Consider the following 16,936-nt stretch of genomic DNA (forward strand, 5'->3'; position numbering starts at 1 on the left):
ATCGCGTCAACGAGGAGATTTCAACATGCGAATTTGCAGTGGTATCGAACCTTTACCTGCGGTCTAGCGGCGAGATGTACGAGCCAGTATTCCGCCTCACCCGGAGCCTTAGCGGTGCACTTCAATTCATCTTGACTCGAGCCTAAGAAGTAACCTCTCTGAATGTTCTTCAGCGCCCATCGTCCGCTTCCTGTAATTTGTTGCATCGATCGCCTGAGAATCGTCGGTCAATTTATCCGTTTTCTTTTCTTATCTTCTCTCTTTTTCTTTTTCTTTTCTTTCATCTGTTGGTTACGAAATTTTGGATAACCGCCATTTGAGAAATAATATAGATGAGATACAGAGACAAGAGACGAAAATAGAGTCACTGTCTCGTTACAATTCGAAAATTTTTGAATTTGGAAATTTGGCGGTTGTCTAATCTAGTGTTGTCACGACGTGTAATGTCAGCACGCATATGCCCACACATGTGTACACACACACACACACACACACACACACACACACGCACGCACACACACACACACACACACACACACACACACTGTATAGATGAACTCGAAATGGAAGATGTAGACGGACTGAACGCGTGACATGACGCGTAAGAGTAATATTCGCGTAGGAATCAAGTACATGCTGACCATCGGAAGCGAGTTGTATCTGAAAAGCGCATCCCGGATCCGTCGAGTCCTCACTCTCGCACGTTACATTGCCAAATTGGTCGACCGCTAGGTACCGATCCAAGTGAGAGCGAAGAAAAACTTGATGCTCACTGCCTTCCAGAGTCCACAGTTGCTTCTTTTTCAAGCTCGATCCGTTGGCGTTGATTTTAAAACCAAACGTCTCTGCCGTTAAATACTTCAACTTTCCGTTGATTAATCCAACCTGGAAAGGAAATCCCAAGTTATCATCATTGCGTGCAGAACCGTAAAACATTCGTTCCTTCTATCTATTATCATTGGGCGAATAGAGAATTCTTTTCTTTGCAACACGCACCGGGAGGGCGGTGCACAAATTTGCTCGATAATGACTCGGAATCATTCGAGTCATTATTATTATTATTAGATGGTGGTACTTTATATCGCCTATAAGACTGGTGCCTGCGATACTACTACGAAATAAGATGAAAGTAATATCTCTATGTAGTTTCGGTTGAATAATTTTTGCCGTGTGAATTGCTCGCACAATCGGTACAATCATACGTACTGTCCATCCCGATTTGTCGACTCCGTTCTCAGATCCTACACTCTCCGAACCGTTGCTCTGCATCGTAGTAAGTGATGAAGTACCTGGTACAAAAGTTCGGTTATCCTCACCTGAGTTACCGAAATGTATTTCGGGCGCCTCCTAACGTCTGTAACGAAACATCAGTGATTGTTATTGTCAAGCGGAAGCAAACTATACGCGCGCCATTATCTATCAGCAAGTGTCAATACGCAATGATCATATCCGTACATCGTACATCGCAACACAAGTGGAAAATAAAGTGTCAGAATAATATTCTTGTCAATGCGCGCAGAGGTGAGAAACAAAGGTTCAAGGTATTCACATTTCTAATCGGGAACGGAGATATAAATAAATTCGAACAACTTGAAAAACTCATTCCTCATTCATCCACCTGGAATGGGAAGAACACTTTGTAATATGTGGTAGCAATTGTGAGGTAAATAGACTGAGTAATTGTATCGTACAATTGCCCGATACTGCCGGATGCCGGAACCGGAACATTATTGAGCGATATCATCGCATGCGAAATTTTTGACACGTGCAAAAAGTTCGTGCTCGTTTTTTTCTTTTCCTTTCCATTTTAAAAATTGATTCGACAGTAAAAACGAACAAAAAGTTGTGTCGCGTATAATGAGTAAGAGCTCGGCCAAAAATGTGTGACCGAACTGTCGATACTGTATTCGAACGATATTCGAGACACCCCGTACAGTCGATGGTATTTACGGCTGCGAGTGACGCTCAACTTGGTACGTACTACGTGTCGCTGAACCGGTGTTACACCGTAACCGATCCGTACAGTGAGAAACAGTCTGAAGCAAAACTCTTTCATTGTTTCATAATCAGCATAAATTTGTCGATTGCATCAAATCCGCAGAAATTTAAAATTTTCTTCCCAAATGTTCCGTGAGTATAGTAATTTTAAGTAATAAGTTGTAAAAATCGTGTTATTCCTGGTATAAAAATTGAAAGATGAAGCTTTTCGATATATACACTACTACACTACTACGTATACTACGTCTGTACTGTGTAACAAAGAGCTGGATATTTGGGTCATTTTCTCCTTCTCCTACTGAAGAAAGAAGATATCATTGTACCGAATTGTATCGGATGATGTACTAAGTAAGCGTATACAAGCAACAATTTGCGTATATCCGGTGGAAAAATGTAAGCTATATAGGGCTTGATTAGTGAAAGCGGGTATCGTTTTATCAACAACGGCGCAGGTAGATTTGCTTTTCAATTTTCCCGTCACGAAATCGAACGGAAATACTTTCAGCACTAGCCAACGAGGACAACGTTGAAGAATAAAGAGACGTTTCATGTATACTCGATTGATCGTAGGGGAACCGAGGATATCCTTTAATTTGTCGAGCAATCAAATGTTGTGTGTGTGTGTGTGTGTGTGTGTGTGTGTGTGTGTGTGTGGACAAAAAGTATTTCTTACGAATTAAGATAGAACAAGATATTATGAGATATTGCAAACCTAAATTAAACGCAATAATTTTGTTTTACATGTATCAAAATTAAATTCAAAGTAAAAGGTACATATACGTACATGACAATGACGTCCTACATGACTACGGTGAATAAATAAATAAGTGGTCATCGACCAGTTAAAGAGACACCTAAAAACGTACTCGTAACGATCAGTTTTTTAGAACAGTTGCAAACATAGCACGAGTAACGAAATTACTCTTTTACAAATCCAAACAGGATGAATAATAAAAGTCATAAAAGTATCGGTCCAAGATTCGGTCGCGAATGGACAGATTTTTGCCCGAATTTAGTATTCACCGCTGAATATTATACTGATACGCGTTATCGTCGCTTTCAGTCTTTCTGTCTTTACCTTTACACCCTTTCATTTCTGAATGTAAATCTGGATACAATCCGGAATGTTCTTCTCTCTTTCATCGAAATCGGCATACCAACTTTGAAAGAATTGTGGGGAAACTTCGGTGTTAATCGTAGAATAGTTCAAAATAATATCTATCTTGATCACTTCTACCACCAAATTACAAGATAGTACGCAGCCTGTTCTCGTTCCAACATATTGACACTAATTGGAGAAAATCCGCGGTGTTTACGCTCAAATATTGCACGCGTTAAGTGATTCAGTTGCCTTCAACGAGATTGCAGCGATTGAGTCACGCAAGCTCCTTTTCGCTCAAAGTAAAATCCGTTATGCGTCGGAAATGCGAGAGACCGTGCAATAAAGATTGGAAGTGTACAAAAATAATGAAAAAAAAAGAAGAAAAAAACGCGGAAAAAGAAGTGTATATATATGAAGTATACCGCACAACAGACGAGATCCGTGTCGCGGTGCTACGTGTTCGACACGCTATAACGTGAAGAATAATGAACGATCCGCTATATATATCGCGAGATGATACCGACCGACACGACGGTTCATCATGTAACGTACACGATATAGCAGCATACTGTAGTATCAAATGCTCTCTCTCAAACTCTCGGAGAAATGCCAGGGATTAATTGATAGAAAAAAGACGTTTGTTAAGCGATGAAATACTTTGTTTCACTCTACAATCTACGTATAGAAAATATATAGAAAAGAAAACCAACTAGTCACTTTTGTACTCGAAGTAAAATATAGCAAAAAAATATAAGGCACAAAGAAGAGGAGAAGATGGCCCATATAGAATGCGTAACCAAGCGCGTTATTTTTTTCTTCTCTTCTCGCACGTATGCATGTTTTTCTTTCTTTCAGATGGAGCTCTGAAGCTGCAGCTGCAGCAAAAAGGCACGAATGAAAAACCGGTGCAGCACGCGCGAACGCGAAACTCGTGCCCGCACGCCATGAACCCTTTTTGTCACTTTATGTCTCTAGTGGTTAAGTAGCGCTGAATGCACATGTATGTGATGGCGACCAGTTAAGTTATCGTAATAACACGCGAACGTCACTAACACCGCTCCAACGTCGTCGACATCATCGACGACCCGTGTATGACTGAGATAGCGCGCTTCGCCCAATTCGGCATGATACATTTCTACGTGAAAAATGATGATAGTGACGATAATCGGCGCTTTTGGCGTGTTCATGTATGCTCTGTGAACGGAGCGCCCTTTCGTTTTATCCCAGACCCAACAACCCCACCCAGCGCAGTCAGGCAGGCAAACGAGCCGATGAGAATTCGAAAGCAACCGACTCACACCGGCTGACTCACCATGCACCGTGCCGCGAGCAGTGCTTCCGTACGAAATAAAAGCACATGCTCCCTCATGAGCAACCCCGCTACAGAGAGAGGGAGAGGGATAGGGAGAGAGAGGGGGGAGAGGGAGAGGAGAGAGAGAGAGAGAGAGAGGGAGGGAAGGAGGGAGAGAGAGAGGGGGAGGGAAGGAGGGGGAGAGGGAGGGGGAGAGAGAGAGAGAGAGAGAGAGAGAGAGAGAGAGAGAGAGAGAGAGAGAGAGAGAGAGAGAGAGAGAGAGAGAGACAGAGACAGAGAGACAGAGAGACAGTACATCCCTCCTGTGAAGGTCGCTAAAAATAGTTAGTCTCCGGCGACCGAAACGAAGGACGCGTATCGACAACAATTTTCACGCCGTCCGTCGCAACGCGAAGCCGCGCGTTGCCTTTCCGTCCTTTCCAGCTTCTATAGGAACTGTCAATGGCCCGTCGAGAGTTACATGTATTCTCAATTTCAATCGTTACCACTCCATCCTTTGACGTATACTTGTAGCTCAAGTCAACATTTAGATCAAAATTTAGATTTATAATCGGATTTTAAATAATGTTGTCCTAACTCATTTTATCTTAATTCATTATGCAAGATAGTTGATTGTATCGACAAAGACTCGATTAAAAAGATACAGATAGATAACGATAACGACTTGAAGTAAATTTTGTTTTAATCTTCGGACTAATGTCAACCAGTCGGACACTTGTTATATATACATGTATATATATTGTTATTTGTATGACAACGTACGCCAAAAGATTTGATATTTCCTCCCTTTCCCCCAACAAAAACACACAAATATCAATTAACAAATATCTATCTTCTAAATAATGAAGGTTAAGCAGTTTTTCGGGAATAACTTTTCGGAGCTACATACACACGCGCGCGCGCGCGCGGATGACGAAAGGCTCACCTCGTATATTTCGAAGTACCAATCGGCAAAATGAAATATTATTTTGCGACCACGATGATATACTTTGAAAGAAAGAAACCTGTTCCGAATCGATTAGACTTAATAAACGTAAACATCCCTGTGGCTCTGGACTGTCAATTACGATCTGTCAGTCGATAACTGTTTGCTGTCGTTTGCTAACGGCCGTTGCAACGCCCAACATTCTCAAATGAAAAGGTACACGAAACTGGCTCTACTCTATTCGATACCCGTTCCGATTTTTCTGCCGACTTGACGAACTTGCGTATACGTGTGCATATCCATCCCATCTGTCTGAAAACTTGTGTATACGTTTCCATCCTTCCATCCTAACGTACAATTAATTGATTAATTTACAGTTGAGTATTTCTCAAATCTACTTGTTATATTTCTATTTGTCATATTTGTCAACTCTCCATCTTCTTGTAAATTTTGTCGTCGGCAATATTCCGAACGTTTAACATCAAATTAGATTTTGATCATCATTATATAATGTATCGTTGTACACAATGTGTTTATGCTGATGTTGAACCGATCATCGCGCGAGTCAGACGTGCCCTATGGCCCTGTGGCGTATGCTAATGCCGGGGGGGGGAGGGGGGGACTGGACGCTAATGGACGGTACGCCCTTTGTAATCGAGAAATGTCGAATCTCAACTCCGCTGTACAATTTGCAATTAACTCGCAAACTAGCGTCGTCATCGGGCACGAGAGACGTTCGAAAGCGACACAACAGTGATTAATAGTCGGACACAATCCACGGAGAAGATCCACGCTTTCGTCGCTTTCGTGTTTCGTTGATCGAAGATACAAGATATATATACACAACAGGATGTGCATATGGATTCGAGAGGGACGAAGCAGGACGTGAGCATTATCCAAACCGGGACCGGAATTTGCAACGTCGGTCGTTGCCGCGTTCCACCGATAAGCACAGACAGGAAGCCAAGACCGGCTCTACTTACACGTCTCTGTGTTACACGTCTTTCTTTTTCCCTTACTCGCTCCTTCGCCGTTGAGTCCTGCCTCCCTCGATCGTTGGCTCCTGCGCTCGTTCACCGAGTGTATCGATAGCACACACGCGCGCGCGCGCGCGCGTTCGTCTCGTCTCGTCTCGTCTCGTCTCGTCCCGTCCCGTCTCGTCCCGTCTCGTTTCGACGCGATTCGACCGGACTGGAAATTTGACTGGAGCTGGAGACTGATAAACCCGACTCGATTCGATTCACGAATAGGCAGGCTGCGTCCTGCGTCTCGTTGTATATAGCGCGAAACACGCGAGAAACAAGAAGAGACGACGAGAGATGAAGAAACGAAGAACAGGGAAGCCGCAATAGCAGAGCAAGCGGAAAGAGGAGCGCGAATACACGAAACAAACGGATCGACGCTCGTCACGCTACTAAAGTTCGCCGCGCAGCACCGGCACCGGCGAGAGTACTCAGTACAGGCTGCAGGCAGGACAGGCCGCTCCTAGCTAGCCGGCAGCAGAGCAGACGGCGGCGCGGCGGAGCAGGCGGAGCAGGCGGAGCAGACGGAGCAGGCGTACCAGGGCCTCGCAGAGTACGCGAAAACGCGACCGACGCGACGCGACGCGACGCTCTCGTAGCGAGAGCGCGCTACTAGCATCAGAGCTCACGTATGAGGGAGGTGTGTATGTGTGTGTGTGAATGAGTCGACGGCGGCGGCGGCGAAGCCCTTCGCACCTTCAGTGCGATGGCGGCTAAACACCCGCGGCGCCTTGCGCCTTGAGCCTTGAGCCAGGATCGCACACCTCTCGCATCGTTACGCATTATGCGCATCTTGCTTCGAAACTAACCATCTCGCACGTGCGCGTTGCAGCACATTTCTCTCGTTTGCTCGCATCCTCGTTTCGAAAGAAGACGACGGATAAGTAGAAATCATATAGCCCTCTGCTTCAGTCTTCATTATTTCGCTTCATTTCGTCGCCATGTTACGCAAGAACGCAAGATTTGACGAAGCGCACGTCGCACGTGCAATGTATGCGAGAAAGATATCTGTTCAAAGATATGAAGCAATGTTAATTGAAACCGATCGTTGACGGTGATTCGGAGCGAGGAAACAAAAAAAGGTGCGGATGGAAAGATGGAGGGAAGAGGAGAGAGAGAGAGAGAGAGAGAGAGAGAGAGAGAGAGAGAGAGAGAGATGACGCACAATGGAGAAGATGACGGAAAGAAGCGAAACGAATAGAGAGAAGGCACAAAGGATAAACGTACACATCAGACTGTTGTGTCGGCAGTTAGGTCACGGCAGGGGCAGTAGTGGACCTCACTTCACGAGAGACGCTTCTTATGCAGCGTCGATTCCACAATATATTGCATTGCGATTTCGTATTATCATCGCGCGAGTCGCTCTCGCTACGCGACGAGTGAACGGTAGAATCGATACGAGACATCCCCGTCTGTCTCGCATGCCAGCGAGACAGGCCGCGCACGAATCTTCCTCCTCGATTAGAATCAAGTCGTTCGCTTAATTTTTTACTTCTTCTACGAAAGAGAAAATTATTATATATCTATGCGTCTTTTATTTCAAACATCCTACACAATTACACATATTTTTACCGTTATTTTACCGTTATTTCCTTTCGTTTCACCTTCATTTTATACAAACGACACCTTTCCCAAACGTGTACACATCAATTCCGTGTGAAATTGTTTAATCTATCTCGATCTTAATTCGGTTTTATACAACGAAAGCGTCCTCGTTTACGAAAGTACGAGCATCAATCTCCTCTCTCTCTCTCTCTCTCTCTCTCTCTCTCTCTCTCTCTCTCTCTCTCTCTCTCTCTCTCTCTCTCTCTCTCTCTCTCCCTCCCTCTCTCTCTCCCCTCCTCTCCTCTCTCTCTCTCTCTCTCTCTCTCTCTCTCTCTCTCTCTCTCTCTCTCTCTCTATCTCTATCTCTATCTCTCTCTAAAACATTGACACAAAAATATTCTTATTGATCGATGGTTAAAAGCTGTCCTTATTTCTACAATGCTCCCCGATATTCTTCTTCATCGACGGCTAACTTTTTTCACCACAGTAACCGTGTGGTGATAATAATAATAATAATAAAGTTCCCATTTGCGAGAGATAGCCGTTCTACCGTTAGAAATCTCGCTGAACTAAATTAACTCGGACTTGATTCATTTCGCTAACTCCTATAACTTACAATGCGATTTCTCGCCAGATGGAATCCGACAGATCAACGACTGTGTAACGCCTTTCACAAATGATTCAAACTCGAATGAAATACCAAGCGCGCACGGTAAATCCGGACGATGTCGCATCTCATCAAATCGCTGCGCTCTCGAAACAGGAGGACGAGGGGACGAGGAGCGAGTAGAAGCAGAGGTAGAAGAGGAAGGATATTTCGGAAGCTTTCCCTTGTATCTACGTACGTGACTGATGTCCGATTCCACCGTTACCGTGAGGAAAGAAGCGCGAGAATGAAAGACTCGAAGATCTTGTCTAATTAGTCTGTCGATGAAGAGATAAAACTTGACTAAACCACCATCTCTCTCGATATAGTATCTCTCTCTCTCTCTCTCTCTCTCTCTCTCTCTCTCTCTATTCGTCATGCACTATGCTTGTATAGTGCGCCGCGTTCTTCCCGTTCATCCCGTCGAATTTCCGAGTGTCTGAATCCGACGAACGGTATATACATATATCATTGGCAACAGCCGCGCGGCGGACACGAGATCCCGTTATGTGTTTCGCATCGAGCACAGCCGTTTGAGCTATTAAAGAAGAACCGCGACCAATTAAAGAAGCTATTCCAAATTAGTCGCGATAGCCACGACTTAATTTGATTTGGCTCGAGGAGCCAGGGCTTTCTCGAGCGTGTCTAACGAGAATCTCGCGCGTGTCCGCCCGAGTTCACTCCCCGGACTCTCTCCCCATCGTCAGCACGATGGTCCGTTTCAGCCTTCAGCGAATGTCAGCGTTCAGTGTCTGAGGATGCGGAAATTATTATCACGTCGCGAACCATCGCGACGCGGCTCATCGGTCGATTCTTCAGAGTTGAACGCTTGAAAAAGATCTCGGTTCGTACAACTGAATCGCCCGCGCCGCGACCGGACGAAAACTCATGACTCGGTCGAACGCGATATCTCAATTTTTAATACTAATGAAACTTGACGTTGATGACGTACGTTTTCTTAGCTATAGCTACTTACTACTGTACGGACGGATTGTCGAGTTAGCACGCGATTATTTTACTCAGAAGTCCTACTCTGCAGTTTGAATAGTGAGAATTTGAAGAATGAAACGATATGTTGCGTCAAGTTTCCGAGTGATACGATATTCCCGTTAGCACAAAGGAGCATTTTATCCATACCATCGCGCATGAACCCTGGAACAATGATAGAGATTGTGAGCAATTGACTTTTTCAGAATCCAGAAATTGTCATTTTAACGAAGCATCTTATAGTTACCTTAGTAGTAGTAAGTGAGATATGAGTATTAATTGAATATGTTTGTTGCCATTTGTTGCCTAACGATCATGCTGATATGCATACCAACATTAGCGAACCAACATTATCTAAATGCTGACAAAAGCTGACATCAATTTTTGGAGAATATGTTTTTCGCGAATTCCCCGTGCTCGTGCTCTTGCACTGATTAACATCAGTCAGTCAAATCTTGCGACCGCGTATCTCTCTCTCTCTCTCTCTCTCTCTCTCTCGATTGCTCGATCGGATGCCATCGATCGTGCCGCGTAAAATCGTGAAAAGCATCAAGTGAGAGAGTGTCATCCCTTCTCTTCTTTTTCTCTCCTGCCTGTCGATCTCGATCTTTACAACAATAATTGAAACACGTGTGTGCGCGGCGCGGTGAAATATTTCATATGTATGACGAAGTATACAAATGTGCTGCGTGTGTATATGGCGCGTGTGTATTTGCTACTGCTATATTTCTTGAAAACCAACTCTGGATAATCTATATAATATTCGCAATAAATAAAATTTAATAAAATAACATATCTATAATGTCTCTAACTTTATGTGTCGTGTAACGCTCGGAAATAATACGAAAATTTATAAATATATGTACGCACAATATATCAGAGTCGTGAATTATAAATCGTCTAAAGTAGACTCAAGGTTTGACATGAGAAAACGTTGCTTGCGCAACCGTGTATGCATCGTCGCAAGAACGGGCCGCGGGTTCGCTGACCGTCAGATAGCAGCGGAGGGAACGAAAGAGCTCGCGAAAGAGGCTGTGGAGTAGACCGTGACCGTGACCATGACCGTGACCGTGACCGTGGCCGAGTTGCAGAGCGATCGCAATAGACGTTACCAGCGACGGCGGCGGAGGCGACAACGACAGTACCGAATATACCCACACAGCGAACTATAATCTCGAATAAGTGGTTGCAGATAGCAGTAGATCAACTCATGTACAAGTACGTGCTACTATAGGAACATGTTGATATCTAGGACTCATTATTTTGCTACTTGCATCTTGTCTATATTTGCTATATAATGTATAAAAAATTATACATCTGCCAAGTTATATATATATAGTGTGTGTGTGTGTGTGTGTGTGTGTGTGTGTGTGTGTGTGTGTGTGTGTACATACACAATCTTCTGATGAAATATTCCCAAGACATTACAAAAATAGAAGCGTAGAAATGTCTAAAAGATAATAAATAAAAAACATAAAAGCGAAAGTTGTACTTGTGTACGTTTTATATTTTCTATATAATAATCGTACTTGCCGACGATACAATATACATACATGTATGTGTGCATATATGTAACATCACATGATATAAATGGATACACATGGTATACAAAGTACACAAAATCTATGCTTAATTTGTCATCAGATAACTCTCTCTCTCTCTCTCTCTCTCTCTCTCTCTCTCTCTCTCTCTCTCTCTCTCTCTCTCTCTCTCTCTCTCTCTCTCTCTCTCTCTCTCTTCCCCCTCTCTCTGCTTATGGGAATGAATGTACAAAAAAAGAGAGGTAAAGGAAAACTACGAACGTAATTCAACGATAAGAAGTGATACCATCGCAGGAATACAATCGGAAGCCAACTACCTCTTATTTTTGTGCCTTGAAAGATAAATGTAACGATATTATTGATGAAGTGCGAAACGATTCGGTCTTACCTGCATGTATGCGTAACAACAATACTCAGTGACACTCTTTATGAAGAAACTCTATTCTCAATCTACTTGTGTTTTCATGAAACTTGTAGTAAAGATACAAAACTTTCTATTCTTATATCCTGCTCCGTGTCGCTCGTTATTGTACAAATACGCGGCAATCCTATAATAGCCTCTACAGTTGGTCGGTACGACGGTATCGAATATATCATAGGCTTTAATATATATGGTATAACCATATGAGAAATATACACATTTTTACACATATTACTTCTCTCATTAGATGATGTGCGTTTCTGGATTGGATGATCGAAACTTGGCCGAAACTTATTCGGAGTGTAATAGAAGCACATTCGCTATATCACACACTACACCATACTCTCACGAAGGATACGCGCTGAAAGCATATGCGCGCAAATTAACGTTACCCGATAATAATTTTGGCAAGCTCGAGAGACGATGTAATAAAGCGTGCAAGCTCCACTTGTACGAGATACCAGAAGCAGAATGCTCAAGTTTCTCTTCCAAATGCTTGGATGATACGAAAGATACGGAAAACAATTTATATATATATATATATATTCATACTTTTCTTCTCGGTCTCAAGACTATTTTTCATAATTATCAAACTCTATTAATTTCTTCTTACGCAGGAAATATTAACGATTTCTATAACCCAAGAAAAAGATGTATAACGTGTGCGAGAAAATAATTATATTCATTTTGCCTTTTTAAATCTATTGAATTGAATTTTACATATTTTTGCATCTTTTGATCCAAGAGATATCCTTTGATACTCCGTTGATGACGAGTCAGACTGTTCCGAGCAACCAGACCATAAATATGCCGATAAATTGTACACAAAGCTCCGGAGGCGCAGACAAACGCGCGCGGTATTCAGTATGATTGATTCTCGCCTCCACTGTAGAGTAGAATCAAAAACTTGTTATAATTAACCAACAAAGCACTAAAGATATACGATATAATAGGCAAGAAATAGCATAATCGATTGTTCCTACTGCATCACGAGATATTCACTATTGTTTAACGCACTATGCGTCATCTTGAGCCACACGTTACCGAGCCTCGATTAAGGATTCGAGAAATCGACAAGTTTTCGACTGTTGTGACGAATCGGTACATTGTCTGTAATAACGATCGTATTTGCGATAAAGATGCAAGATGTAAAAGACAATAGTATCGGTATCATTTAGCGATTGTTAATCGGGGCCACAATTCGTATTATTAACTGCCATTCTTCTTAGATTTATTCCAGAAAGAAGGAACAATTAATTTCGCATACATCCATTATTTGGGTCATACACGTTGTGTATGAGAAGAATAGACCCCCTTTCGCTGAACAAAAAAAAAAAAAACAAGATTAGTGACATATTTCTAACATTAATAGTTTCTATGTTTATTCTATGAACCAGACAAAAGTCATTTATGCAGAAATTTTACTAAATCAGTCCATTATATGAATTCTAATGTAGAGAAACATAATTATCGTACACAAAGACCGTCTGTTTCGCAAAATGCTATAGCAGAAATTTCATCGTCGTAAAATTTACTTTACTCAACAATGAGAGGTAGCAATTAAATTGTTAATCGAAACATGTTGTTATGTATCGCGATAGTGCAATCAAAATTGTACTTTTATTCTACTTTTTAATTATAACACAATGCTGATGATATTAAGACGTTCACTGTATCGTAATATCGTCATTAGAATATTTTGAGATGGTATAATATGAAGATAAAATATAAAAATATTGCGACATCTTTCTTTTTCTCTCTTTCTCTCTCCTTTCCTCCCTGTTTCACTTTTAAACCGCCAGATATCCAGATTTTTCACCGTGACAAATTCGCGTCTTGGCTCGTATGTCACACAGAATGATGTGGATATGTACAACAATCGGGACTAATATTGTGATTCATCAAATATTTCCCACGTTTAAAGCACAGCTCTTATTTTAGACAACAGTAGATGGCCGTTAGTTATAAACATTGCTCATAAATACATAAAATACTTATTCTGGAAATCTCACACAGCTTGTCGCATCATTCATCACTCGAATAATCGTTATCTATGCTGTTTGCTAGTGACTAATGTATATGTTTTGCATGTACATGTATATGTTTGTTTGTTGTGTGTGTGTGTGTGTGTGTGTGTGTGTGTGTGTGTGTGTGTGTGGTGTGCGCGGCGGCGCGGTGTGTGTGTGTGTGTGTGTGTGTGTGTGTGTGTGTGCCTGCGCGCGCGCGCCCTCGCGCGTGTATCTCGCAATTGTCGAGTACTATTCTTATGATTGGATATCCAATCAAATATAAGGACAGCTCTTAATAAATATCGATTATACATTCTTTTTCTGTGTTTTTACTTAAAATATATGATTAGTTGATTTGATGTTATATATGGCAACACAGTATCGAGCGCAATTAAATGACATTAAGAATGCATCCGTGAATGTATAAATCTGTTTTGGCATTTTGTTTCTTTAATTATTATTCGCAGAGTGTATGGTAATGCTACTTATGAATAATTATTATCTCTTCGACTCCTTTCGTATTTCTACGAAATAGGAAACGACTTATTCTTTCCAATCCTTCTTAATCTCAAACGCCCATTCCCACTTGAGATGTTCGTGCTTGTCGTCGTCCGTAAAGAGTGAACTGACGCTGTAGGAACCTCGTGCCATTACACCAGCTGGCGCATCTTCGGCTGGCGTAGTATAAGACTGAAGCTCCGTCTTAGGAGGATATGATCCCACCATATGCGTCATTTTGTCCACTGCAAGGTCAAATTATAGATATAAAACCTATTATCTGCGGCTATGTTATGCATACATACATGTACGTATGCACTCACGCACACGTGACTCTGTTTCATATTATACTTACCTGTGACTCCTATAATTTGCATTAGCATTAACAAGAAATAAAATTTATTCCAAACAATTTGAAATACACACAAATATCAGTATTGTTATATTGAAAGTGAGATAGCAAAGATACAAAGAACGTACCAGGTACACCGAGACGATAAGTTTTCTGAACATACTTCAACCCATGCACAATCTCACGTTGTACGATAAAATCAATCCTGATTCTATAGCTTACACCTTCTTTAATGACAAATGTCTGTTTTTTCAACTGTGCCAAGTCACCAGTCAAATCTAATTCCATGTCGGGTCGTTCGGCAACACAGAGAGCCAATTTCTTTACTATTACTTGTCTAGGATCATTAGGATCTGCACAATTTGATTGATCAGCATGTGTACAAATGTTCCTATTATGATTGATATATTGAGAATAGTGGTATCACTGCAGTGAGATTACTGTAGAGTAGCAATATTACTGTGAAAAGAGAAAAGATAAAACTGACTCACCTACTACAACACCACCAGCCTTGGCTTCTCCTAAAAGCGTTTCTTTATATTTCCGTAGACTCTCATCCTCCTTGTCTGTCTCTAGGATTTGTTCAATAGTTTTTTCTGGTGGAGGCTTATAATCAGACTCCACTTCCAATTCCTCTTCCAATGCATCTACATGATCACTTGCAGGTTCAGACATCTCTATATTCAAATCAAGAGAAACAAAAAAGTATATGCGTGTGTGTGTATGTGTATAAATAGACGTGTGTGTGTGTGTGTATGTGTGTGTATGTGAGAGTGAGAGTGAGTGAGTGAGTGAGTGAGTGAGTGAGTGAGTGAGTGAGTGAGTGAGTGAGTGAGTGAGTGAGTGAGTGAGTGAGTGAGTGAGTGAGTGAGTGAGTGAGTGAGTGAGTGAGTGAGTGAGTGAGTGAGTGAGTGAGTGAGAGAGAGAGAGAGAGAGAGAGAGAGAGAGAGAGAGAGAGAGAGAGAGAGAGAGAGAACACGTCCACAAACAATATAAAATTCTCACTTGCTAAAAACTAGGAAAATTTGGCAACGTACGACGATAACGACTACAGCAACAAATTGGATAAAGAAAGGCGAAAAAACGCACGCATATGTGAAATATTTTTAGAAAGTTCCAAGATCGATCGGGCGACCACACATAATGACACGAAGCAGTGAGAAATCCTCACATCTTCAAGCACGGTGGAACGAGGGTCTGTCCATCTTTATTGCACTTTCTTGCACTCTCAAAGTGAGATAGACGCATAACATTCGGAATACAACAGAGAAAAGAAACAAAGAACAAATTCAAACAATCGAGACGAACGAATCTCACAAACACAAGTAATATTTATCTCCTTATTTGAGCTACGATTCGCTTGCACTTTTCATATCAAAAGCGAAATAGCGATATATTAAGACTTTGTGAGAAGGGGACGTTGAGCGTAAGAGGTAAAAAAAGTGGCAAAAAAGAACAGAGAAAAAATCGTCCTTTCTGATCTGATTGCACTAATTACACCTTCCAATGCTGTTTCACTATCCTATTGGAATAAAAATTCATTTTTACCGCCTGTTAAAAGCAAAAGTGTATATTCATCCTGTTTTAATGACGAAAGATGATATGACTTGAAAAGAATATATAACAGAACGTAAAAAGATCAAAAATGCAAAAACGTAAAAAGATCTATCATGGGAAAGAGCGATATGAGAAAATTAACACACACGTTTTACACACAGAATTTCGTTTCTTTTTTTTCTACTAAATTTCATCTTTTTCATCTTCTTTCGGCACTCTTTCATTCTCTCTTCTTTCTCTCTTTCTTTTCTTGCAACTTGTTGCAAGAATCGAGACAATTCCGTCGAGTTTCGTCTTTCAATCGGCACCATCGGTAACCAAATAAAAAAAAAAAACTGATTTTACAATCAGCGTTAAGCTTATTCACGAGAACGGAGAGCATAAAACATGCACGTCGAAAGTGGATCGCGTCGTTGTGCGCTGCATTATTACGAAAAGATTCTACAACAAGCCGTAGCTTTTCCAACATCCCCCTCGTATTCTGACCCAAAGCTGAGACGACTTCTCAGACTGACTCCACGTCTGACTGGAGAAAACTCGCTCGCTCGAGTACTTGCACGAGCTTGCTATTCGCGAGACACATATTCCATACACTTACCGTTCCTCTCGAATAGCTTGATGCAGCTTATGACCACGCGACGATCGCAAACTTTCGCGTCTACGAAAATCCGCACAGAATTATCGACAACTATTAATCTTGTTTGTTAGTCTACCCTTCCGCTTCATGTCTCTTGGCAAGCGGAAGACATGGACAACATGGCGGCACGCAGAAGGGCGGGTACTTCCTGCTCTGGCGACCACTGTAAACCGCCGTAAATATATGTCTGAGTAGTATAGGTTATGTCGCCTGATATCGAAGACGAACTAGACTCAGAGATCAGCTTAATATTTAAAACAAACGAACGCTTGACACGTTCAACAGCCGCGTCTAGTTGTTCGATGGCGACAATCGACACGCTTGAAATATGGATGTACGTTTAAAAACACAAAATACACGCGATGCAACGCAATATGTGCAATG

General features: G+C 41.8%; 2 protein-coding genes across 5 annotated transcripts in view; both read right to left on the minus strand.

Annotated features, from left to right (window-relative positions):
• Nucleotides 1–6,804, minus strand: part of singed (fascin domain-containing protein singed) — an 8,785-nt gene extending 1,981 nt beyond the window's left edge. Inside the window, exons 1-4 of the mRNA XM_011147756.3 lie at nt 6,321–6,804; nt 1,207–1,354; nt 642–885; nt 57–190 (exon numbers count right to left, since the gene is read on the minus strand). Coding sequence (XP_011146058.1) covers nt 57–190; nt 642–885; nt 1,207–1,269 — 441 coding nt within the window. The 5' untranslated portion in view covers nt 1,270–1,354; nt 6,321–6,804. The remainder of the gene's footprint in view (nt 1–56; nt 191–641; nt 886–1,206; nt 1,355–6,320) is intronic.
• A 6,881-nt stretch (nt 6,805–13,685) lies between these two features.
• LOC105187145 (rho GDP-dissociation inhibitor) lies at nt 13,686–16,877 on the minus strand. Of its 4 annotated transcripts, none has more exons than XM_025299150.1 (5): nt 16,514–16,877; nt 14,850–15,035; nt 14,487–14,711; nt 14,362–14,370; nt 13,686–14,251 (listed from the first exon to the last, which is right to left on the minus strand). In XM_025299150.1, the coding sequence occupies exons 2-5, from the start codon at nt 15,031–15,033 to the stop codon at nt 14,052–14,054; spliced, it is 618 nt and encodes a 205-aa protein (XP_025154935.1). In that variant the 5' UTR covers nt 15,034–15,035; nt 16,514–16,877; the 3' UTR covers nt 13,686–14,051. The 4 variants fall into 4 exon arrangements, with proteins under 4 accessions (XP_025154935.1, XP_025154932.1, XP_025154936.1 ...); XM_025299147.1 differs by lacking the exon at nt 16,514–16,877 and adding an exon at nt 16,064–16,495; XM_025299151.1 differs by lacking the exon at nt 16,514–16,877 and adding an exon at nt 15,364–15,747.
• Between the last annotated feature and the right edge of the window lie 59 nt (nt 16,878–16,936).

This window comes from Harpegnathos saltator, unplaced genomic scaffold (genome assembly GCF_003227715.2).
Source record: "Harpegnathos saltator strain DR-91 unplaced genomic scaffold, Hsal_v8.6 scaffold252, whole genome shotgun sequence".
Classification (NCBI taxonomy): Eukaryota; Metazoa; Arthropoda; class Insecta; order Hymenoptera; family Formicidae; genus Harpegnathos; species Harpegnathos saltator.

What these genes read in the sequence shown, in the direction of transcription:
- LOC105187145 (XM_025299147.1), bottom strand. Translation starts at nt 16,226, where the DNA reads ATGGTGCCGATTGAAAGACGAAACTCGACGGAATTGTCTCGATTCTTG. An exon ending in CGAAATTCTGTGTGTAAAAC is followed by an intron (nt 15,036 to 16,063) that starts GTGTGTGTTAAT and finishes ATTTGAATATAG; the next exon opens with AGATGTCTGAACCTGCAAGT. An exon ending in GGCTGGTGGTGTTGTAGTAG is followed by an intron (nt 14,712 to 14,849) that starts GTGAGTCAGTTT and finishes CAAATTGTGCAG; the next exon opens with ATCCTAATGATCCTAGACAA.